Source organism: Gallus gallus, chromosome 4 (assembly GCF_016699485.2).
Source record: "Gallus gallus isolate bGalGal1 chromosome 4, bGalGal1.mat.broiler.GRCg7b, whole genome shotgun sequence".
Taxonomy (NCBI): Eukaryota; Metazoa; Chordata; class Aves; order Galliformes; family Phasianidae; genus Gallus; species Gallus gallus.
Genome location: NC_052535.1, coordinates 43,749,498 through 43,776,233, shown reverse-complemented (window position 1 = coordinate 43,776,233; position 26,736 = coordinate 43,749,498). Strand labels below are relative to the sequence as shown.

At 36.2% G+C, this 26,736-nt stretch overlaps 1 protein-coding gene and 1 non-coding gene across 4 annotated transcripts in view; both read left to right on the top strand.

Moving 5' to 3' along the window:
- GPM6A (glycoprotein M6A) overlaps positions 1-26,736 on the top strand; it is a 100,880-nt gene that overhangs the window by 49,924 nt on the left and 24,220 nt on the right. For 2 of the 3 annotated variants that reach the window (NM_001012579.2, XM_046940116.1), the window contains exon 2: positions 21,625-21,817. In NM_001012579.2, coding sequence (NP_001012597.1) covers positions 21,625-21,817 — 193 coding nt within the window. Of the gene's footprint in view, positions 1-21,624; positions 21,818-25,917; positions 25,983-26,736 lie in introns of those variants that run through there. The other variant, XM_046940117.1, reaches the window with a different exon arrangement.
- Positions 15,005-15,134, top strand: LOC112532461. The gene has a single exon (XR_003075193.2). It is a non-coding gene; the product is annotated as a U6atac minor spliceosomal RNA (small nuclear RNA).

Here is a 26,736-nt window from a genome sequence, read left to right as displayed (position 1 = left end):
ATCTTTTTATTCATGTATTTGCAAAATGTATTTAAATGTATAGTTTTTGAATGTTAGTGTCTTGTGAGTGTGTTCCCCCCTCATACACAAACACACATGCATGGACTTTGGCTGAGCTCTACTCAATTCTTTGTCTTCTAAAAACAAACTATTGACAGCAGTTTTAACCTGTACTTCACAGGGAACAAATGCCTTGGCAAGAGGCCATTAGAACAGATTTTCTGGGTGACATGATCATTCTATTGTCATCATGCCAAAGCCTGGCATTTGAGATAGCTTCCTTTTCAAGAGCAGGTGTTCATTTATTCCTCATCATTCTGCAACCTTGGCAGATATGCTAAAATTCAGAAACAGTAAGAAAGCAGTGCTTTCCATCTCCATAGAATGAAAATCCTAATGCTTTAGCTTGAAGGAGAGAATCTAGAAAAAGAAAAATAGATGTGCGAAGTTGAGTTGTAATTGGGTGGAGATAGGGAAGAATAGTGAATTATAAATGGATGCGTTACATGAACTCGTCTGGGTTCTGCATGTTTAAAGAAATATCACAATTCTTTGTCTATTCAACTGTTGTTTAAATCATTTATCTACTGATGGGGTTTGTCTGGACAGGAATCTTGAAGTGATACTAAGAGTCACTTTACAGCAGTTCCTTGACTGAAGCATTGACTGAATAGTTCTTCTTCAGACTGCAATAGTTTTATTCTTTGTTCTCTTTTAGGAGGAACAGTTCATTTTGAACGTCTAGACTTTATCAACATTGGTTTTTGTCTAATTAAAACAAAATTTGCCATTTGTGCAAAACATTATGCATGTAGACATCTGAGATCTAATGGCAAACCTATGCTTGAGAACTATAGATATAGTAAAAAAAAGAAAAAGCAAAGGGTATATATATATATGCTTATCAATAGCAAAAAATGTTCTCAAGTTGTGCAGTTCTATGGATGTCTACTCTTGAGGGTGGTAAATACTTGATGCGTTCATTCTCTAGTAAACTACATTCCATTTATTTAGATTATCACCATCTCTGATCGCTTGCTTGTTAAACTTTATAGCATTCCTTCACCTTTGCATGGGCCATCTTGGATTAAACCAACTGCAACATTTTTTTCTTCTGCACTTTATTTATCTTTTGGCCAGTGTAAATGTTAATAGTTTTTTTGGCTATGTTTGGTCAGGAAAAAAAGTAAATATTTTTATCTTTTTATGTCTCCTATGGTAGAAAATAAGATTGCCATAAAAGCTTCAGGGTATGTGTTAAAAAAAAAAAAAGTGTGCGAATTGAGCCATCTGATTGATGCACCTGCTTTGTGGACTGCAGACTTTGTGTGATGGTGCAGAATTTTCTTGTCTCAATGATATGAGAATGAAGTAGAAATGTCCAGAGGACCTACTGTAAATTGATTACAAGTTTATGGGGAAGAAACAAGAAATTAAAATATGGCTAACTCTGGGAGTCATTTCTGATTGTGCTTCACGTAAAAATAATGATAAATTCTTACTGTAGATAACATAGACCAACTAATGAAGGGGATCTTTATTGGACATTATGGAGTTTGTGTTGCTACATGTTGACATATGCTGACCATAGCTGTAATATATTTTTGTATCATTCAGAATGACTGCAATACCACAGTTTACAGCTATGAACTCTTGAGCTCCAAATGCTGTGTTGTTATTACTGTTTCCAACTTGGTGAACACTTTTTTTAGAGGAACAAAGTAGGGAGCTAGTTTTCTACTCTTCAGAAATTGGGACTCAAAAATTATTCAGGTAAAAGCTAAATTAAAAAAAAAAAATAGTTCAGGAGTTGTAATTACCTACCATCTGAAACAGATTCACATTTTCATATTACCAGTGGTCTGCAGTTACCATACTTTTCAGCAGATGTTCCAGTCTAGAAATGACAGAAGGAAATTTTGTAAAATAAATTTAATCAAACAAATATATTCCTGCAAAATATTTATAACCATTGAACTGCCCTTTTTTGAATGATTTTTTTAGAGAAAAAAATTGCTACACATACCAGTTAATATAGAAAAAAGTCAGATATTTTTAGATTATCAACAAGCCTTTATTTAAAGCTAAAGACAGTGAAGTTAGATCTTTTTTCATCGTATTAGTGTCAACGTCTTGGTGACAAATTTTCTCTTCTGCATTCTGGAATCTTCTGTCTCTTCTTGATCTGCAAAGCAGTATAAAAAATGTTAAGTTGGTACATGTTTCCAACAGACTTAGTTTATATTAGAGTGATGTAGGTTAATGTTACATAATTTTTCTAAAAAAAATTCCAGAAGCACTTCAGTATCATAGCATCAATGTATTCATATGGACAAGCCAGAGGATGGAATGTTGTGAGAAAATCATAAATATGAAAGTTAAAATTAAAAGCAGAAGAGAAGTATCTTTATTGGGTTTTCAACTAGATTGAATTAAGCTTGTGACCTTGGCACAAAATTTGCTTTTAGGGAAGAATTATATTTGAAACATTCTAACAAAGTTTTGTACAGTGGATGTAGTCCTCCTAAAAACTTAAGAATATATTTTCCCTTTCATGTCTTTCTCTTGTGTTCTTGTCCAGATTTTTTTTACCTTTCTGGATCTAAAACAGGATATGCAAAACAGGTCATGAGGTCTTGAACACAGGGTTTCATTAATGGACAGGGCCTGAAGTTTGACTTGCATCATCTTGTTTTCATTCTTGTTTTCCCACCACATGTTCTTCTTGTGTAAGTACAGTGGATTTTCCCTCAATCCCTGGCTGCGTCCTACTTTCTTCACAGTCCTTTCACTTTCTTTCTCTAATACATTGGTTCAGAATGTACATAATCCATGGAAAACAGCTGTGTAGATAAACAAGATAATCAGGGATACTGGAGAAGCCAGGCACTGTGAATCTATTTATGAGGGCTCTCAAGATGAAAGGAGGGAATCCTAGCTGAAAAGCACCTGGGGTCAGGGGGGTGGTGAAGAGCAGAATAGCTATGATCTGATGGAAGAGCACTATTATTATCTTTATTCTGTTGTAGGTATGAAATGTACTGACAAATAACCCTGCCTTTGGTAATAAAATTAGTTTAATTAGCCTAAATAGCAAAAAACATGAAAAACACTCGTCTATTTGCATTGTAACAGAGAAAATCATGGTGACATACTTAGCCTAGGTTTCTCTGTTAGGACTTTTTTATTAAGGTAATCACACCTGCAAGTAAATTCCTACTAGAGCATGAAAATAAAATTGAGTGCTAATGGGGACTTAATAGTGAATCTTCTAGATCATGCCACTCCTCTAGACTCTTAGTGCTGCACATCTTTTTTCTTATCTACAGTTGTCACACAAATGCCTATTGTTAAAACATATCACCGTGAAGTACGAGAGTATACATCTGGAAATGAAAACTGCAGGAATAAAATAGAAATACTGTTTTTACTTTTTTTCTCAATGGTTCACCTCATGGGTTTTGGACAGTGTTGCTGTAACTTCGTTTTGATTTGGAAGTCTTCCCTTATGATAGTAAATAGAAGTTTATGTATGTTATGTTTGGCAGCCCTTGGAAATGAGGCCATTTTTTCTTTGCATCAAGTGCATTATCTGTCCAGGAAGATCTTCAATTTAATGGAACAAGTGATGAGTCTACTCTCTTCTTGTGGGTCTTGAGAAATGCTGCTATTCATCTGTATTTTGTTGACATTTGATATATATATCTTTTCCCAGTAAAGTGAAATGGGCATATCTATGTTTTGTAAAACTAAGTCAACCACCACAGGGAGAGGTGAGCTCAGGAATGGAGATGGATTTTTAGGGCAGTTAGGTTTCCTCCTTCTCTTTCCTTCAAATATTCATGTTTACTTTGTTGTAGGAGAAGCATTTGTACCCTTCAAAACTAGTAGCAGTTGATGCCATAAAAAAGAAAAACCTCATCTCCATTTCATCTGTGTTGTGTGGATCCTGCATTATTTCATTGCTTGGTTTATTTAAGGACTCCTTCAGATTCTGCTTCAGGTATTGATATCCTACTCATGGATTTGTGAAAACAGTGGGAGTTTCTAACTTAATGCTAACAGTTGAGTTCTGTTGATTTTTTTTTTTTGGCTGCTTCTGGATCACAAAAAAAAAACCATGAATTTGTCAATTTGAAGGAGAAATTAGAAGAATGTTTGGTAAAGCATATAGAATGGTCCTTTATTCTTCCTGCCAAATGCTACTGGGGCCTCGAGGTACTTTGAAGTAATTTGCTCTGCTTTGGAACCCTAAAGAATTGTGCTTCCTTGTACTGGAGTGCAAGAGAACAAACAAGTAAGGTAAATATCTCCCGAAAGTCAGTCTAGAGACTGTATTGATGGACTAAGTCACTTCACTATGCCATGTATTGCACTTGGGATAATTCATGACTCCTGCATTTTTATTTTTATTTTGAATTTTTGTAAATGTTTTGCGACACAGTCATCACTGCCTCTTTAAGGAAAAGATATCATTTGCATACCTTAGTTCACATTATTTTGGCTGTTTAAAAATTTGAGTTTTGTGAATGTCTTAAAAAAAAAAAAAATCCTTGTGATTTTGAATAATTAACTGTACAGTTCAGTCCACTAATATTAGCCTGAATTGTCAGATTCCTAAGTCCGATGGAGAGGGAAAAAAAGGTGATATTTCACATTCAGAAAAGCAAGTAATTTGTTGAGGGTTTGTTGGGTTTTTTTGGCTATATAAACCTTCTCTTGATGTGAAACATTGCAAAAAAGATAAGTGAAGGCATGTGAGAAATTATGTAAGCATAAAAAAGAAAAAAGCTTTGTCTCTAGCTTATATATGTATTTGTGTGCTCAATGTAAAAGCTAGTTTTGAATCTCTCTTTTAGTTGTTATGTTTAAGGTAAACTTGTAATATTGCTGGTACTCTAAATATTTAGCTTTTAAGATAGCCTGTACCTCTGCACCTGCCTCCCTGACCATGTGTCCTGCAGCAACCGTGAGACTTGCCTGCTAGGAACTAGATATCTATTCAAAAGGTGACTCTACTCTGGCTTTTCACTGATGGCATCATTTACCACAAATTGATTTTTTTCCATCATCTGTTTGGATGAATTTTGTTAGGTCAGGAAGCTGATTAAATCCCTGGAGGCAGCTGAATTCTTGTTCCCTGTTCTAGTGGCTTGAACCTTGCTCAATTAAAATCAATCCATGACTGAAAAACAATTCACAGAAACCTTTCTGCTATTGTGTGTAACATACTGATCTGTTCCCTGAGTTAAAATGAAATTGAATATCGGATTCCATTTTTTATAAGAACGCAGTGGAATGACCAACAATGAGGATAATTGTGAAAATTTCCCATGATGTTTATCTGCAGCATGTGCAATTGTAGACAATTATAGTTGTTACAACAGCAGCTAGAGCACTTTTCTCGAGTGTTCCCCAGTGATGTTTGCCTGCAGCACATACAGCTCTGAAATCTTTGTTTAGGGAAGAGATTGTTGGCTTTGGAGAGAACTTGCATGAAATCTTCAGCCCCCAGGTGCTCTTAGATTGGCTGTGTGCAATGGAAAGAGCTAAGGATTTACATTTAGTAAACATGGTAATAACAGTATAAATCATAGAAAGTTACTTTTATCAATACTTCAAACATTGTTTGCAGTTTGCTTGTCTTGTCTTAGTTTTTGTAGCATTTGTAGCTTTCCATGTTCAATAAATATCCTGTACATACAATGGAAATACTCATATCAGCAGTGTTTCAGGAAGTCCAATAGAAAATTTGTTTACAGATTTGTTTTCTTTGACACCTTGTCGAAAACTTTCATTCAAAATATAAATTTCATTAACTTGTCTTGTTCTCTTATGCATAGTTATTGTTTTTGCTTGTTAGCATGTTCTCAGTGTTGTTGATAACTAATCAGAATAACCACACTTCATTGAAAATTCAAGAAAAATTTGTTACTTTTAAAGAAGAACCATCCCCCAGCCAACCCCCCAAAATATTGATATTGCTGACTTAGCAGCAATTTCTGGATGATAATATTTACTGTCTCTATTCTTTGCTTTTTCCAAACAAGATGCTTTTCAGCAATGGAAAACATGAGTAGTTTTCAGATATTGTATTATTGCCTTCCCTGAGCACAGCCTCTGCCTTTTTAGTGCATCTGGGGCTTAGCTTTATAAGTTATTTATGAAGTAAGAGACCTAGTTGTATTTATTTCCTTCCTCTTTTGATCATTTCCCTTTAGCTAAGGGGATGAGGATTTGAACACTAGAAGGACAGAGGTGTCTGTCCCAGGAAATGTTTTTAAGTATTGGTAAAAGGAAGACAGATATTAGTTGGCATTCTGAAATAATATGATTGACAATAGAATCACTGAACTTAATAAGAAAGATTTTACCAAGTTTGTTTCATATCGTATTCATATAGGATTTGATCAGCCAGACAACCCTTTTCCAAGTGTTTAATTTCTTCTCAGAGTGATGTTTAGGGCTGTATTTTGAGTTGCACATTCACAAGAGGACATAGTCTTTGTACTTAGCATGTGATTCAGAATAAGTTTTTCTGAGACCAGGTAATACACATAGTTACAAATATATGTTCAGCACTCTTCAAGTACCTACACACAGAATGGGTAATGCAAGAGGCAAAGCAGCAGGGTTATCTTAACCTTGATACTTCGATTTAGAAGTCATCAGAGAAAATCAACAAGAGATAATGACATTGTTCCTGTCATATTTCCTCAGTGTCTTACTTAAAATATAAGAAACAAGTGTTGAACACTTCGTAAAAAAAAAAAAAAAAAAAAACAACAAAAACTTTTATATTCTGAAAGAGCTAACATGTTGAAATTAATTCAGAATAAGTTTTAAATAGAAATTGCTTAACTTTAGACATCCATTTGAAAATACCAAGACAAAAAAAAATGCAAAAGATTTCTGAAAAAATATATGGTAATCATAATTTCCCTCCAAATTGTGTTTAGTGAAGTAGTTGTGGAGGGAAATAAACATTTCTTAAAATACCGTTAAACATATACAAAATTTCTTCTTGCCAAACTGTATAGGTCTCTGAAAGTCTCCCACAGCTGATTCTTCCTATTTCAAAATTTCATATATATTGCAATTGTGGATATCCTAACTATGGTCTTTTGGCATGCTCCTGGCAGCTGTTGAGTGCAACACAGCTCTATTCTTCTATACAAGGGATTGCCCATGTAAATGTGGCTAAAGGTATGTGTAGCTTTGCATTTCCAAACATAAACCTAAAGATCTGAGTCTGTTGTTCCCCAAACTGCAGAGCTTTTACTGTGATCTTTTATGAAAAGATTTTTCCAGAGTGTTTGGCACCAAACCTGCTTTTTGTAATTTCAACCCATTAGCTTAAGGACCAAGGATGAAGTTGGTTTCATTGCTTTTCTTCTGCCCAAGCAGTGAAAGCAGTTTTTTTTTTCGTTGTTGTTGTTGTTGTTTTTAAGTACACATCAGTAAATTTAGGGCCACATTCTACGTAGATTTCTATCTAGGTTAAAGCACTAAAGGACAGAATTTGACCTTTGCATTTTATAAGAATCAGGCATGGAACATGCAAGCTGTAATATTATCTATTAATTAAGATGGCCACTATACCTTTGCTTTGTTTTTAAAGACATAGCTTGTATCAGTATTGCTAATTAAAAAAATCATTTTCATAGAAGAATTTACCATAGATTAAAGAAAGAAATAAACATGAACTGGAGATGAGGAAATATCTTGGCTTCTCATTTTTTGTCTTGTTTGGCTTCATCTCTTTTTCTGAAACTACTTCAATGAAATAATTTACAGGAAAGTTAGCTGGGAAAAGTGAGATTACAGACCACCCCATAGCACTGGGGTAACTCTGAAGAATTACAGAATTCTCATGCTGTAGAACAAATCTGCATAACAAGAGATATATGGTAAATGAAAGTTTATGCATCTAGGCATCATCTAGACTCACTTTCCTTCATACACGTATTCATTTCCTTACTCTAAAAATTTTCATTGTTTTTCCTGAGATTTCTGTTCCTGTTGGAGGCAGTAACATCTGCTGTTTAGTGAGAGCTGGTTAGGCTTTAAAGGTATGGTCTGTTTTGAAGCCAATAGTAGTTTGACTACTACAGATTTTTGTTTGAAAGAAATAATTTATCCCAAGATATTAGTAAAGGCATTGACCAATAATGACTCAAATCAAGAACAAATTTTTGAATGTAATGTCATTGTTAGTTGTAGGTTTGAGAAAGTGTGTTGAGTACTGGTCCACAGAGACTTTGGTTAAGACCCGTACAGTTATAATGGTTATCACTGAAAAAAACTGAATGTAGAAATTTGCACTGACCTTTACATTGTTTATTCCAAGTTCATTACACTTTTTTATTTGTCTACAAAGCTCTTTATTGATGGATTCAAAAGTTTGTGATTTTAAATGAGATTAAAAGCATTAATATATAGAGGTGTAAGTAGTACAGTTAAATATATGACACATTCACGTAGTTATTTTGAAAAATATACAAGATGACGTTCTTTAGTTTCCATGGAATGGTCTTCCTCAAAGCTGGTTCCATAACATGAATGGGTTATCCAAATCCTCCTAGAGGATGACAGTTGCCTGCCCCATCATTGCCTGTTTCTTCATCCTTTTTCTTTCTGAGGTGTTGAAATGACAGACGTATATGAAGTAATGCATTCCTCCATTAAAGGATTATGGTTTTATTTCCAGAGTGAAATGTTCAGAATATTCAAAATTTCAGATGGGAGCTTTCTATGCTACTTTTTTCTGTTTAAATTGAAATTATTTTGCCCTTTTGAGTAATAAATACGAGTTGTGTATGCTTGTTTCATTGAGTATCTTGGTGCCTTCAAGAGAAATAATGGAATTAGGTAGACAGACAAAGATTTCAAAGGAAGAGGGAGGTGATACTGTGTTCCCACTGCTCATCCCACACAGCAGATGAGTTTACTCTCTCTCAGCTTTGAAGAGGATGAGCAAGATTATCTGTTGTTTGTCTCTCAGGCGAATATGCATTCAAGGGGATAGAAGTAGCCAGGGTGGAAACAGCCTACAAATGAAGGGAGCAGAAAAAGTCACAGAGAGGTTTTTAAGATAAAAGCCATGGAAAAGATGGGCTCAGAAGTTGCATGAGATGTAGAATAAAGAGCATAAGCTATGTGATACCAAGGAAAAGACGTTTTTAGTTATTAACTTATTGAAGGTCCTAGGATTTTTGAGTTGGTTTTCTACTGCTGTCAGCTGACAGTTACGCAACCTACGCACCCTATCCAGTGGAAGTTTGTAAGGAAACAGATCATTTAAGGCAGCTGAATACTTTGTGTTTTCTTTACATACCTCTTCCCTGTATGTCATGAACAGCTGCTGAGAACAAAGTATTCACAAATTGTCTAACTGTACTTTCATGATTTCTAAGTGTTAAGCATGTGACATCAGTAAAGTGTGCTTTGATATTATTTATATATATATATAAATTATATAAAAATAGATATTCTGAGAAATCATACTATCTGGAATACAAGAATGGAAGCTCATTTGCGAGTAACCTTGTTTGTCTCCCTGTTCCAATACCAGAAAAAGGGATATGCTTCCTTTGCTAAAATGAGAAAATGTAAAATATGTAAAAGGTTTGTGGACTATTCCAATTAAACAGATGACTGCACAGAAAATTCATGGAGGAATGTTCTTTGAGTTGCAAGATTTGGATAATGCACTAAAAAAAGAAGTGGCTTAAAGCCCAGTGGAACTCAGCCTATTTGTGAATGAGGGGAAAAGAGATGCTTCAGGATTACATTGCATTACATCTCTTGTAGTAGTTTTCCATTTGGAAGAAACAGCTTTGCTCAAGGATGTGAGGAGGTGGAGTGAGTTTCATGAACTCCAGATGAGAGAGATGAAAAGGATACTTTTTAGTTTTTTTGATCTGTAACATTACTCTCATTTTAAAGCTAGTGATGTAATTCAATATGTTGTTTTGAATTAGTGTTCTTACAAACTCTTATTGTTTTGAGCAGATCAAAAACATGGTTATAGCCATTTATATCAGTTATATCAGTATATATAACATAGGCAAAACATTTGAAATAATCGCTATATTTTATTAATGTAAAGATTTAACCAAATATTTCTTTATTTGCATCATATTTATGGAATTACTTTTCTTCATTCCTGTATCTTTAACTTTAGAATGATATTGAAGGTGATAGATGTCTCTAACTCAGCTGGCAATATTTTTTAGTGGAAACAAAGACTGATTACGTTATGCCTGAGTGATTTGTATTTCAAGAAAGAACTGCTGTGTCAATAACTTGAATGCTTATGAACTGTTAGATTAAGATTTGTTTAATTAAACAGCAATAAACCTAATGTACTGAGAAGTACATGACAGCTAATCACAACACCATTTTCTCTACATTGTCACAATTGTCAGTGTCCCAGAAATGAGTAGTCATTTTCGTTAATAGGTTATTTCAAAAGTATAAATGTGTGTGTTTAATACATTAAAATAAAAGATCTTAATTATTGCATTACCTGTAGAGCAGTGATACAAACACAAGCTAATATTACAAGAATAAAAAGAGCAGGTTAGTTTGAGAAACTCTTTTCCTGTTTTTTTTTTTTTCCACAGTGTAGAGAGCCCCTCTGCTAATTCTTTCAGTAGTCAAAATTGAGAATATCTTCTATTGAATTGTGTGTTCAATAGCATTAACATTGTCCCTTCAAACAAGTATCAATATAGAGCCATTCCATCATACAGACATGTTGGAGTGCAATGACAGGAGTGCCACAAAAATGATCCAAGGGATAGAACACCTATCCTGGCTCAGAGAGCTGAGGCTGTTCAGCCTGGAGAGAGAAGGCTCCAGGAGACTTGATAATGGCCTTTCAATATCTAAAGTGGAGCTACAGGAAAGAACAGACTCTTTAGCAGGTCTGTTGTGATAGAACAAGGGGGGGAATGGTTTTGAGTTTAAAGAAGATAGATTTACATTAAATGTAAGGAAAATGTCATTTACAGTGAGAGTGGTGAGGCACTGGCACACGTTGCCCAGAGATGTGGTGGATGCCTTGTCCCTGGAGAGATAGTCAAGGCAAGACTGGATCAGGCTCTGAGCAACATGATCAAGCTGTGAATGTCCCTGTTCACTGCAGCAGGAGAGTTGAAAAAGATGACCTTTAAAGATCCCTTCCAACACAACTCTGAGGATTATGTGGTTGTATGAGTCTATGGTTTAGATTTAGCCTGGATGTTCTGGAAAAGAAAAATGAAGCTTAGTATTTTTTAGGCCCTTTTTCCTTATTTCAGACACTGAGAAAAGTAAGGGAGATCATAGGTGAGCTCTGGTAGTGCACAACTCTTTTCATTAACTAAGTACTTGATCATAATAGAACTGTCATGATGTCTTAAAATATGGTAGGAAACTCTTATGTTCCAGAACCTCTAGGCAGGGGTTGTGGGAGCAAAATCCCTCCCATTGTGATAGAGCAAGTCCAAGACTGCTTCATGAAGCTGAATGTATACAGGCTTATGGGGCCAGATGTTATGCATCCCAAGGTCCTGAAGGAACTGGCTGATGTGGTTGTCAAGCCACTCTTCATATTTGAAAATTTGTGCCTGTCAGACAAAGTCCCTGGTGCATAGAAAAAAAGGAAACATCACTTTCATTTTTAAGAAAGGGAGAAAGGAAGACCTCTGGTACTACTGGCTGGTGAGCCTCACATGTATGCCTGGCAAGATCATAGAGCAGATCCTCTTGTTATGAAAAGTATGTTAAGGCACACGCAAGATGAGGAGGTGATTGGAGGCAGCCATTATAGCTTCACCAAGGGCCAATCATGCCTGACCAATCTGGTAGCCTTCCTGTAGAGTGACTACGTCAATGGACAAAGGAAGAGCAACTGATGTCATCTATCCAGACTTGTGCAAGACCTCTGATGTGGTCCCACACCACTGTCTAAATTGGAGAAGTCTAGATTTGAAAGGTGAACTATTTGGTGGAAATGGAATTAGTTGAATGGTCGCAGCCAGAGGGTTGTGGTCAGTGGATCTGTGTACGAGTGGAGGCTGGTAATTAGTGGTGTCTCCCACAGATTTATCTTGGGACTGTTCCTCTTCAACATCTTTATCAATGTCAGACAGTGGGATTGAGTGTACCATCAGCAAGTTTGCTGATGGCACCAAGCTTTGTGGTGCTGTTGACACAATAGAAGAGAAGGATACCATACAGAGGGACCTGGATGCACTTGAGAAGTGGGCACACAGGAATCTAATGAGGTTTAGCAAGGCCAAGAGTGAGGTGTTGCACTTTGGTTGAGGCAATCCCAGATGCAAGTAATGACCAGGAGAACTACTTGAGATCAGCCCTATGGAAAAGGGCTTAGGGATCCTGGTGGATGAAAAGCTGGACATGAGCCAGCAGTACGCTCTTGCAGCCTGCAAAGCCAACGCTATCCTGGGCTGCACCAAAAGAGGAGTAGCCAGCAGTGAGAGGGCGGTGATTGTTCCCTTCTATTCTGCCCTTGTGAGGCCACATCTAGAGGTATTGTGTCCAAGCCCCAGTACAGCATGGATACGAAGCTATTGGAGTGGGTCCAGACGAGGGCCACAAAGAAGGTTGCAGCACCTCTCCTATGAAGAAAGATCAAGGGAGCTGGAAAGAGAAGGCCCTGAGGAGACCTCGCTGTGGCCTTTCTATACTTTAAGGGAGCTTATAAACAGGAGGGAGACCAACTTTTTACACAGTCTGATGGTGACAGGAAAAGGGAGCATGGCTTTAAACTAGATGAGAGGAGGATCAGATTAAATATTAGGAAGAAATTTTTTACTCAGAAGGCGGTGAGGTATTGGAATGGGCTGTCCAGAGAATCTATGGATGCACCAACCCTGGAGGTGTTCAAGGCCAGACTGGATGCGATTCTGGGCAGCCTGATCTAGCAGTCATCAACCCTGCCTGCAGAAGGGGGTTGGAAGTAAATGATCTTTAAGGTCCCCTCTGGCTTCAGCCATTCTATGATTCTCTGAATAGGCCTATTGAACAGCAGAAACAATTGTGGTCAAGGAGGTGGGAAGTGTTTTATAAGGTGCCTAAACTAGTACTGTTTATTCTGAGTTATTAGTGTAATTAGTATTAGTAATTAGTATTAGTGTATTAGTATTAGTGTATTAGAGTATTAGTGGGACTTCACCACTTAAGTGTTTTCTTAGGTGTTAACTCAAAAATACAATGAATTCGAGTTTAGGATGAGACCGTAGTATTTGGAAATATTTGTGGTGTGATGTCACCTCCTGATCTCTGCCTCCTATTCTGCATATTTTATTGAATTTATAGTGTTATTTTCCTTTTAAGATGATGAGACTGGTCCCATGTTTACAGTCAAACGTACCCATTTTCTTACAAAACGAATCTTTGTGTAGGGGCATAAATGAGCCAATTTCCTTGATAAGCTGTGAGATGTGAAGCCAGGAACTTTCACTTAAATTAGTACTTTGTTAGAGCTACAACTGACAGTGCTGAGAAAGGTGGCACTGATACCTTGAAGGAAGTATGCAGCATACAGGATGATCATTTACCTGTCCCTCGAATAATATGAACAAAATAAAGTAGTGAAAAGAAAGGCTAACTTCTTGTCTGACTAGCAAGGGTGATAAAATGTTTTGCTTTGAACAGTTCAGTTCAGGATCGTTTCATTATGTAGTTGGGACCTATGGAGTGGAAAAATGATGCAGAGTTGTTGTTTGGGATATGTTATAAAGCCAAAGGATCAAATTTGCCATCACTACATGAAATCTAGATCTTAGGACATTTCTCGTAGTAAGACTTTACTGCCAATTTGTTGATTCTCTAGTGCCACAATAGCTTAGATCTGTGTTTTGCTAAAAGAGACAAATTATGTAGCTTGGTTCATGGTACTATTTTATTAATGTTTTGGTATTAAGTAGTTCTCGTAATTTGATAGAAAATTGTCACAATAATATATATTAAAAAAAAAGCACTAAAAATTTTTACGTTACTTTGGTGCAACAGAGGAAGACAACAAGCTATTTACTCACTTATAAAAGAGTGCAGGCCATTATGAGAGTATATGAATTTTTCTACTCACATCATTGATTATTGCTGAAGTGTGGCTAAGACAAAAAAAAAGTTGAAATTTTAGTATGTGCTGATTAATTCTTGTTTGCTTTTGTAGATATATTCAACAGATAATTTTTTCATTTTTTCAATTTCACGTTGGGTGTTGTGATGTGTGTACGTAGACTAGTCATATCTGGCTGTGTGTCAGTTTCTCAGGAAAAGAGGTTGTAGGTGGCCGTTGTTTTTTTTCAGATTCAGAAGTATGGAGCACAACAGAAGCATGTTTGGTGTCTAGGCTAAGTAAGGATACATATGTGACTTCTAATCTAGAATAAATAAAGGATCTCCTCTTACTTTCTGTGTAAGTGGCCATGCTGCGTGATTTGAAAAGATTGAAGCATGTTTACTTATGTTAGATATGTCTTCAAATTTAGTTGAAAGTTTTTTTGTTTGTTTTAATATCAGTTAGCCCAGATATAAAGCCTATTTTTAATTTGTCTTTGAAAGATTATTATATCAGAGAGTAGAAACACAGAAATTATACATCTCTCTGCGAGGTGGATTTGCTAAATATAGTTATTTGAATAGCACAGTGTTGTTCTATTGCAGGATTCTTGAAATAGTATTTCTTCTCTAGAAAGCTTATTTCATGTTAGTATCATGGTACATTAAAACAGAATTACTGGGAAACCATTTGAGCAATCCATTCAGGATTTAATTACCTTGAATATAATTGAAAAATGTTGTGAAGGCATATGATGAAAATGCAAATCTATTTTATACTTCTGATATAGAATGTACTGTGATGCATTATTAATAATAGAGTTTTTTCTCTAGCAATTTTTGTTTTTTCAAACATAACAATTTCAGCTGGAATCCTGAGTACTTAATAACATTAAGGGGCAGTTCTTATGAAATTATAGCCAATTTCTTATTGTATGAAACATGAGAAGGTGAGTGTTCCCCTTGATAAGGATGGAACAGGCCCTAGCCTGGACCGTACAATATGCATGTGGTGAAGGCACTGCCAACTACGTCATGGCATCTAACCATGTTTTTGGGGCCCCCAGTACAGGAAGGAAGCAGAGCTGTTAGAGCGGGTCCAGAGGAGGGCCACAAAAATGATCAGAGACCTGGAGCACCTCCTCTATGAAGAATGATTTAGGGAGTTGGGATTGTTAAGCTTGCAGAAGAGAAAGCTCCAGGGAGACCTCACTGCAGCCTTCCAGTACTTGAAGGGAACTTAGAAGCCGGAGGAGGGCTGACTTTTCACATGGTCTGATAGTGATAGAACAAGGGGGAATGGATTTAAACTAGAAGAGGACAAATTTATATTAGATATTAGGAGGAAGTTCTTTACTCAGAAGGTGGTGAGGCACAGGAACAGATTGCCCAGAGATGTTGTGGATACTCCATCCTGGAGGTGCTCAAGGAGAGGTTGGATGGGATCCTGAGCAACCTTATCTGATGTTTGTCAACCCTGCCCACTGCAGGGGATTGGAACTAGATAATCTTTAAGGTCCCTTCCAACTTAAGCAATTCTAGGATTTTATTATTTAAGCAGTGTACAAAAATTTCAAATTCTGTTGCTCTTGTTAAATCTTAATTGCTATTTTCATTATGTAATTCCATTACAATTACGCAGGGATGTGCCTGCAGCACAGATTTTCCAGAGAGCAGTATAAGAATGGTCTTTGTTTAGTGGTTCTGAAATGTTGTTTTCTCATATTTGCGGCTTTGCTAAGCTACATCTCAGATGCCTTGTCTGTCCTCTGCACTTGGGGCAGTATCAAGAGAGTTTCATTGTTTCTGCCTGTTGTTCTCTCCTGTGATGTGTTTAGAGCTTCCATGCCAGCAGACTCTTTTTTTCTTAGGTGAAATTAGAATACAATTTGAATGGAAACCAAAGGAAGATTCATTGACACAATATGAAATACAATTCAAAATTCCAAATACCATGTGCTGCTTCAAGCAAACATTTTGATCACACATCTTGAAGATGAGGAAGTTCTTCACGCAGAGGGTGGTCAAACATTGGAATAGGTTTCCCAAGGAGGTTGTGGATGCCCCATCCCTGGAGGCATTCAAGGCCAGGTTGGATGTGGCTCTGGGCAGCTTGGTCTAGTGGTTGGTGACCCTGCACATAGCAGGGGGGTTGAAACTAGATGATCATTATGGTCCTTTTCAACCCAGGCCATTCTATGATTCTATTATTCTATTTTTTCCATTGAATTCTGGGTTGGTTGGGTTTTCTATAACAGTTTAGCGATTCTATGATTCTATATAAGGTTGGAGAAGACCCACAGGATCATCCAGTCCAACCATTCGCCCTTCACCAATGGTTCTCGCTAAAGACAGTAGCATAATTGCATTCTGAATCTGGTTATATGACTGATCTAAATTTCACTTTCACAAATGCATGTGGTAAAAGAAATGTCCTGAATCTCTCTTTTATCTATCTGTCTGTCTATCTGTTTATTTAATGTACTGGCCAGAAATGAAATGAAATTTTTGTTTTATTTGTCAGTTATGGATGCTGCCTGAAAGAAAGAGTTCACATATCACTAAGACAAAAACAAAGAAATGATTGTGGTGGTGGGATTTGTGTGCATAAATAGTATGTAAATCACGATCATAACCTCATCTTCTGCTCAAGATCTTAATACTTTCTTTTCTTAATGTAGAGAAGAGATCATATAAACAGACAAGGTGAAATTATGTTTGGCTGGTGTACCTAGATGCACCTTAGAATACTTACCTGATAAAAGCAACAACATAAAGCGGAAGAATTGTGCTTAGGTTTGTCTGGACAAAGACAGTACAAAGAAAGTTTTATAAGCCTTTTAAAGTAGAAGTTTTTTCCCTTATCAAGGTCATTACTGATTATGAACCGTAAGGATTCTAGTAAGAGGAGATGAGGTGGTTGTGTGTGAGACCTTTGCCACCTGTAAAGTAAATATATGAAAAGCAACCGTAATAAGCACGATTTGCATAGCTAAACACAGTCAGTATTTGGAGTTTGACTTTATCCACATAACATAAAATTCTGTGTCTTCCTATCTTCATTGATATATTTTTTCTGTGCAATGACTTATCAAAAATGTGATTGATGCAGTTCTTCATAGTGGACATTCGAAAGAAGAGTGCTAATTTGGATTACTTCCTATGGCTTACGTAGAAATATATAGTTCCACCAGATCTAGACTTTTGCCTGAGGGAGAATATTGGAAAACATGAGAATAAGAGTAAATGCTGAAATTTATGAGATTAAATAGGTTTATTTTGCAGAGTGAAGTGTTTGAAAGCACTTATGTCTTTATTTCCAGAGGAGAACAAACATAAAAGGACTGTGCACTTTTTTTTTTATCTGTCCTAGTAATTATTTCTGTGACTGTGTGTTCTAGCTACCTTGTGAAGATGATGTTCAGAGCCCTGAATGACTGTCTCTCTCGCATAGACATATACTATACACACATGGTACAGCTGAGTCACACCCTGTACTGGTTCAGTAGTATTGTGCATGTTAAAATAGCATTTCTATTGTTCTGTTATTAAACATCTCTTGTCACATTCTGAACGGATGGAAAAAAAGAATCAGAGGAAATGTGATCTGCAGCACATTACCTTTTGTGGTGTACAATTGATGAGCATTATCCATTTTAACATCTCATTCCTGACACACTGCTTTTCTTTAGTTTTGATTTGGTTTGACAACACTCATGAAGTAAGTAGTTAGAAAAGTAATAGGCATGAGGAATTGCTGAATAAGTCAGAAAGGTCTTAAAGGATAAGCAATTATTTGAAAGCTACATGTTTAAAGGAAATTTTCTGATGATTCCTCAGTCAGCAACAAATTATTGAATTGGTAAATATACTGTTGTACACATTTCTGTCAAAGGCTTACAAGTGTGAGAAACAATGTGAGATAGGAACAGAAGCAATTTTTCTTATTCACAAATTACAAATGTCTCAGTTAACTTTTAAAATCAAAACAATTGAAAAAATATTGATTTAATTTCTCGTAAAATTTAGATAGCACTTTATTACATCTATTTTTGTTCAGCTCTACTAGTCACTACAATATATCACTCCGCTATGCCATATGTATCATTTTGCTATGCTATTTCATGGTAGTATATGCTTTACTGTAATAGAGCCAAAGTAATATTACTGACATGAGATTTTTGATGCAGTTTGTAGGATCAGATTGTATCAGCTGTCGCTGAACCAGTAGGTCAGATCCAGCAGCTTCAGGAGGCAGTGCAAAGATGACTGTTTCCAGATAACAATACTCATAGTACTAATATAGCAGTCGTATTTGAAAGTGACCTCAATCATGTTTATTCTAATTCAGAATATTAGCTTGTTTTGTTCCTATCTTGTCACTTCTTTAGCTTTCTGACTTCGACTTTGCCTGTTTCTGAAGATGAAAAAGAAATCTTTAGGATATTATTTTCTTCCTCCCTGCCCCCCACCACTGCAGTATTAAGGAATACTCTCTGAAGTCCATGTGTCCCTGTAGGTGTTTAGGTACAGCTTACTTTTTCATTTTTGACATTCCAGGCCCTGTACATCACTCCCAGTGTCACTCTACTTACTGTTATCTCTCCCTCATTACTGTTTACAAAAACTGTTGAGAGGTATAAAGTATTCATTTCCAAAGGCTTTTTCTGCCATTATGCTGTCCTGAAAATTGCAATGGGCATTTTTCACTAATCTCTGCAATCAAACATCCATCTATTTCCCTGTCTTCCTTGCTTTATATATATATATATATATATATATATATATATATATATATATATATATATATAAAATACGTATTTCTAATTTTCTATGCCTGTTAGACAGTAAATTAGCCAGTGCAGGATCCACAAACAGTATTTGTGTAGGATTTTAAGCTCTGAGGAACTAACTATAGGTATTGCTAGGGGTAATCTTAGAAAATAGGAATAAGAGAGTTTTAAAAGGTTGAGTAATTTGTCTGCTTGCAGAACTAGTTACTCCACAAGCATTTGTTTTTCTAGTCTCTTAAGACCTCCCACAAAAGGAAAACCCACAGATTTCCTAGATACAAAACTCTGGACTTTTATGATCACTGAACAGACATAAAGTGATCTCTTGACATTGAAAGCCCTGTGTAGCTGCTGAAAAGGAAATCTACCTCCTGTCAGCACAGTAGGGTGCCATGAGTAGAGAGAAGGATATATCCTTCAGCCAAAATATTGCAAGGGAGGGCAGTGTTACAACCATGCAAATGTGTGATAGCAACTGGAGATTAATGACTTGCTGAGATAATTTGTAAACAAAAGTACAATTCTCAAACAGTATCTTTGCTTGTGTTATGATTAAGCCATCATATGTAGTTGGGAATTACTCTAATTTATGAAGTCTAATTATGTCTTGTGCATGTTTAGTATATTTTTATTTTATTTTTCTTATAGAAATTATCCAGCAGTTCAAACACTGTATTTCAGATAATCTGTAAAAATATCAATAGAGGTTTCTATTTAACTAAAATATGTGTATACTTGAAACTGGCCTAAATTGTTGTGGTTTAACCTGGAAAGCAGCTAAACACCATTAACTAGGACAAAAAAAAAACAAAGAGAGAAATGACAGTAATGACAACATACATATATAGTCACGTATGCATACCTACAAAACAAGTGATGCACACGCAATTGCTCACTCGCTGAATGATGCCCAGACACTCCTTGACTAGTGGCTGCCCCTTGGCCAACTCCCCTTAGTGTTTGTTTTTTTGGTTTGTTTTTTTTTGTTTGTTTGTTAGTTTTTTTGTTTTTGTTTTTGTTTTGTTTTGTTTTTTGCATGATTTCACATGGAATGTGAAATATCCCTGTGACAAACAGAATATCCCTTTGACCCATTGGGGTCAACTGTCCTGATTCTGTTCCCTCCAATCTCAGTGAGCCTCCTCAGCTCCCTCACTGGCAGGGCAATAAGAGAAGCTCAGAAAATAGTAATGTCCTTGGCTCTGTGCAACACTGCTCAAGAGCAACCAAAACATTGTTGTGTTATTAACATTGTTTTTCTCCTAAAGCCAAAACAAAGCATCATACCAGACACCATGAAAGAAAATCAACTCTGTCTATGCTGAAACCAAGACAACTGTTCAGAGATTTTGATGTGTATAAACAGCTGTATATATGATAAACAGATTGGTATTCGTTCATTAAGAGCAGAAAATGAATGTTTGAACAGACAGAGGAAATTACTATTCTGATTATCCAAGCTAAAAGAAATAAGAATCTGCATGACAAAATACATAATTACATGTAGAGGCTACAAACACTTAGAGTAAGGTAGGCATATTTTATTTAAAAAATGGCTTTTTGCACTTTTGTTGTTGCTGTTTCACTGCACCTCTGCCATCCTATAATTTAGCATAGCCTGAGGTTTTGGGAGCATGTTAAAGTACATTGACTTACACCTGCTGAAAATCTTATATATAATCTTTAATTGGCAATTGTTGACACATCCATTTAAAATCTATAAGCCTCACCCTGTTTTCTATCTAAACCTTTTGTGGCACAAGCTAGCAATTATTAGGACAAAATAAAGCTTTTAGCTGTTGAGTCAGTGCCTTTCTTCAGGATTTTCTCCCATTCGAGATTAGCTTCATTAATAGCTACAATTCTGTCTGCTCGTCTCCCTACTATAGGTTCCTGCCTTTTCTATCCTTCCAAAAGTTAACAGGCTTTTACAGGATGTGAGAGTTGTTAGGGGATTGCTGAGATTTGACACAGTGAGAGATTGCTGCATTTGTGAAACTACTTGTCAAGCTACACAAGGTAGTGCCAGAAACTTGAGAACCCTTGGTCCAAACTGAGCATTGGCTTAGAACTTCATGGATGCAGGAAAGATTGGCCTGATATAATCAAAGGGCAATTGCTCTCACTCTCGAAACATTGCACAGGGTAAAATAAGTTGGGAGATAATTCAGCTTCTGCAATTATTTCTTAATCTGTGCCTTTTCAGTGGTATTTTCATCTATTATTATTAGATATCTTAGTGACATATGAAGAGTTGATTACATCCTCAAAATGGTGCTATGGGGCAGAGAAATTCTGTTGTCACTGTCTGCAGACAAAAAATGTATGGTGGTGGAAGGAACTGAATTGGATGCTCCCTATGGTTTCCCCATTACTGAAGATCCTTCTCAGAAATCTGATAGCTGAGCAACAGGAGCTGTGAATATTGGTATAACCTGGAATTGGCACTGTAATGTGCTCTGAATCAAAATATGAAACTGTACAAGGAATAATACAGCATTGAACGTTCCATGTTAATCAGCTGGCCTGTCTACGTTTAATAGGCCAAATAACAGCTAAGAAAGCTCAAAAGTTGAATTAACCTGTGTTCTCTCACAGATTTAAGGGTTTTTATACCTGATCTAATCTGTCTTTGGCCTGCCATCTTCAATTTACAGAAGCATTTCACAAGATAAAAAAAAAAACATTTTTCTTTTCCTTGATATAATATATTAACAAGCAACTTTCTTTTTTTTTTTTTTTTTTTTTTTTGTAGGGTGCTTTGAGTGTTGCATCAAATGCTTGGGAGGTATTCCCTATGCATCTTTGATTGCTACCATACTGCTGTATGCTGGTGTTGCACTGTTCTGTGGTTGTGGACATGAAGCACTTTCAGGAACTGTCAACATTCTGCAAACCTACTTTGAGATGACAAGAACTGCAGGAGATGTTATTGATGTCTTTACTATGTAAGTTACTGCCTTCTTTTAATTGTTTCCTTTTAAAACTGTTGAAAAATTCCACAGGGGATATGAATTTGAGTCAAGAAAATGTGTTACATTATAAAAATCATGCAAACGTTGGATAAGCTTACAGGATAAAATTTTGATAGAGCTGATATTTTTACTGATTACAAACAATTTATAATGCTATTTAATATCATTTAAGAGCAAAATTGCTTCATATACTAATAGACCTTTTCAACATGTTTGTTTTCATGTTGTGAAAATTCCTTCACATTTCAGTGCAAAATTTTCTTCTTTGCAGTTCAAATAGGCGTGGAAGGAGTATGTAACGTGTAACAGATTACTTCTGTGAATAAATGCAATTAAGGAAGTAACTGAAGTGCTGTATAGAACTTCAGTTCTGCTGTACACTTCTTGAAGTGTTAAATGTTTCCCCTGGTTTTCCTAGAATTCATCTGTTTTGGAGGGGTCATGCTTTGCTACTCCTGAAAAGCTTATTCCTGGAAAGTCTTTGTGAAAAGTTTGCAATTCTACTTCTGTCGGGAGTCTCCTTCAGTTTAGTAAATCAATTATTTTTAAGAATGAAGAAAATTACAAATAAACTTTATAATCTTGTTGCCTCTTTAAAATATTTTTATCTTGGATATTTGAAGTCCAGAGTCCTATCTGGTTCACACTCCTAACTAAAGCTGAAGAAACCTATCCACAGTTCTTTAAGCCTTTTCTTTCTTAAATGTTTTTTGAAGAAGTGAAGTGATTTGATTGTCCATTGCACTGAGTGACAGCACCATACATTGCTACAGGTTTGGGGCAGAGTGGCTGCATGAAGGAAAAGGACCGGGCGATATCAGTCAGCAGTCAGCTGAACATGAGCCAGCTGTGTGCCTAGGTGGCCAGGACCATTGAATTAGAAATAGCAGAAATTAAGAAAAATTTCTTCTCAGAAAGACTGATGAGGTATTAGAACAGGCTGCCCAGCAAGTAGTGGAGTCACAGTCCTTGGAGACTTTCAAGAAAGGGGTAGGTGTGGCACTTAGGAGCATCGTTTAGTGGGCATGGGCTGAGAGTTGGTGTCGATCATCTTAGAGGTCTTTTCCAGCCTTAATGATTCTATGATTTGCTGTGTATGTAAGGTTAAATTGTTTCTTTTTTCCACTATGGAGAAGGAGATGATATCAGAGGAAACTAGTAGGGGTCAGGTTCAAAAGGCACTAGTAGTGATGTTTTTTCAATTAAGTAGCAGACTTACCCAGCTCAGGAAGTCCCAGATGCTGGGGGAGCACTGGGGAGTTGTCCTATTGACTTCTGTGTTCTTAGACTTTTATAACTATTTTTTGAGATAAGAAATTGAACAAGAAACTTTTGCAATCTGACTTGGTGCCACTATTTTCATGACATTTCATGTGTTTCATGAATCTGAAATCTTGTGTGGTGCTGTATCATCAATATTTTCCCCAGAGCTTCTCTGAGAATATTAGCAGCATAGTTTCTGAAATTAGTAGTCAGAAGGGAGAATTTTACCAAATAAGTATGTCTTACTTCACCGCATACAAATTTATTCTCCTTAGGACTGAGGAATTTGAATGTTCTTGTATGATAATATATTAGGTTCATGGGAAGTATGTGACTTCTGCTTTGAGCTTTTTGTCTTGTCATTTAGAGTAATGGATCTGACTTGACTTGGCAGCTAAGGTTCATTGTTATCCTAAATAAAAGGTCGGTCTTCTTATTAGGCTCTAACATATTTTATTAGTCCCTAAGGAAGCCATTAGTGTGGAACAGCCACAAGTTGATGCTTTCTCTTCATGGCAAATTTTCCAGCTTCCCTCTGTCAAATTCTTAAGTGAAAATATCAGTCAGGAAGCCTCATTGTTCAAACGCAGACAATTCACTGAAATGATTAAGGAACTGTAAATGTGATTTATTTTTTTTCATCTGTTCATTTACTTAAATACATCCTAAAGCTAATTATTTCCTTGGAAGACCTATTACTGTCAAAAGTTCTGTTCATTGAATAGTGAGAGATGTCTCTGAAATTATATCTTAAAGTTGTTTAAACTGGATAAACTGTGTGATTTTCAAGGATGTTTGCATATCAATTTTCTACTTAAAGAGATAGTACTCTAGTTTTAAAATAATCTCGTATACTGAGACAGTGCTTGATGTTTTGTCCTAACTATTGATTGATTAACAGTTGGCAGTACAAAAGTTCTATGGTAATTATATGCCCTTGAAAGGCCAAAAAGCAGAGAAAAAATGTGTAAGTAGAACAAGCAGTATACTTTCTACATTCTTAAAACTATGCATACTAAAATGGACATCTAACACAGTTGTTTATTTTTCTGATTTCAAATAATAATAATAATAAAAAGATATAGCGAGGTGTTCTGCTAAATTACTTTTAGGCTATTTAAGACATTTTGGCTATTAAAGTTTCTGCTGCTCTGAAGCTGACCTGGAGTCTGTCCCTTTGTGATGAATGTGTGAGGGTAATTTCCCAGTGGAATGAAGTGTGTTATGTTTCATCACACCTATGATTGCTATCTATATTTTTATTAGCCTCGTGGATTTCAAATGCCATTCAGTATAAAAATCAATTCATACCCGAGAACTACTTATGCAGGTGGTGAGATAAGGGCTTTCTTAGCCACACTTAGAACTACTGTGTTTGTTCTGAGCTCAAATACCACAGCTCACAAGGCATTCTTTGTAGTTACTCATTGCAACTTAAAAGGAGTAAACCCCTATAGAGAATGCAGCTTCTCTCCAAAGAATAAAAAAGGAGGTCTGAAGCACCCTTTACGTTCCTGAAAAAGAAACCCAAAGTACCTAAACCCAACAAAGCCATTCAGAAATGTCCATGTCGTAGCAGCAGCAAAAATTTTATATCAGAGCCATGAGGGAACTACCATCTATTACTGTCCCCATGAGGCCTCCCCCGGGACCTCCCACACCCTGCTCAATTCAGTCAGCCCTTATCTCTAGTAGTCACGGGTCTGGGAATGCCCCAGCTGCTCTGTTCCTGGCTGAGGCACTGGGACGTGCTCTGGCCATGAGGTTTAGCCTCACCAGCTGCGTGGCCCACATCCCACACAGCACTCTGACGTGTAGGGAGGCCTGAATTCTTTAATGATCTACAGTGAGTCCTCCAAGTCCCCTCTGAGCGATCTGCCCTAGAGGGTTCAGCCAAGAGCTACTTTGGAAATATTAATAAGTAGTAAATATTCATAATTTGGAAAAAAAAATTGAGTATGAGTTTTGCATCTCGTTTTAAAATTCCTTAAATGTGAGACAGTGAAATTAATTCCCTCAAATTTGTGATTTGCTTTCCAAGTTGAAATATGGAATCATCACTGTCAATACTTCTTAGACCTTTGAGACATCCTGCAGAGACATTGGGTGGGATGGAGATAGTGCTTTTAGAGCAAAGGGTTACAATAATACATGATCTTTTGATTGCTTATTTGGAAAACAAACAAGCAATCTTTGCCTATTATGTGCTAAAAACAATAGGTTCTAAAAACATTATGTTCTAAAAATCAATAAGGATTTTATTAAGAGAACTTTGTCTCTGAAGTACTGGCTTGCAGTCTGGCTTAAGCTACTTCAGGGCGTTGTGGGCAAAACAGATATTCTAAGCTCTGTTCTAAGCTGTGTTTGAGGTGTTAATTCCTTCAAGCTGATATGGAGTGACTATTTCAGTTTCATGTGATTAAAAGAGGTTCTCAGAAAAATATATATATACGGTGGCTTAATTTATCCTGAAAACTGCTGTTATGGTATTCTAACTGTAAGAGGTCGATGGTTTATGTTGCATACTTTGTTGGTTTAACAGCTCTGCAGACTTCACTGAAACTGAATAATCTACTTCAGGTAGATGTGTTATTCAGTTGTTACTCTAATAACTTAATAACCTGCAGTGGACAGACAGTGTATCTACAAAGCAATGGGCACTAGATTCACTTTATCACTGACTTAGACAAGATTTCAAAGTCAGGAGAAATTGGACAATTGTCAAACATATATTTTTTGAACTCCTTTGTTATGTTTTTCTGGTGATTGGAGCAAATTTTAGAAGACAGTCTTTAGGAAGTCAACAGCACAAGGTACATTTGGTGTATTTTGCAACAGCATATTTTCACAGTTCTCTTTTCACTATGCAAGGCCAGTAAGTACCATCTGTCACATATTTGTGATACATAGGCCATGAAACAAGGGAATCAAGATCTTAAACTACAAAATGAAAAAACCTTCCTGATAGAAACAATAACAATCTTTTCCTGCTACAGTTAGAGTTACTTCAGGTCATGGCAAATGAAATTACTATATGTAAATCTGTTGTTACTATTCTCAGTATCGAATGTGCTACGGATACTCCACAGAAACCATCTTACAGATAAAAAAATTCCTTCTTTTAAAAATGCTAAAGCCCCTGGTTTGGATCCTGAAGCATCCAGGTTTGATGTTTGCTGATAACCTTCCTGTCAGTTGGAGTATATTCGTGATTTATTAAAAGGGAAGTATTTAATAAAAGACATATGTGTGTGCAGCTGTTTTGATTTGAAGAAAGCTTATATATCCCCCTACCATGCTCTCATACTGTTTGAAAACAGAGTTTTGAAAGGTAAATGAATGGATGTTATTCTGATCTTTTGTTTTTCTTCATTTGTGTTGATTTTGCAGTTATCACGAGTTAAATATTGGTGCAACTAACAATAGCCTTTTTATGAACAATATTATATTAATATTAATGGAACTCTGTGATAGGTATTACAATGAGATTTGTAGTAAAGGCTAGCTGATGTGAAATACAATATTTATAAATATTTGAATTAGATCATGTGATATTTCTGTTTTAGTCATCTACCTAGTATACAATATTACTGTATGTGTTCATTCTGTTACAGAAGTCTGGTATTCTA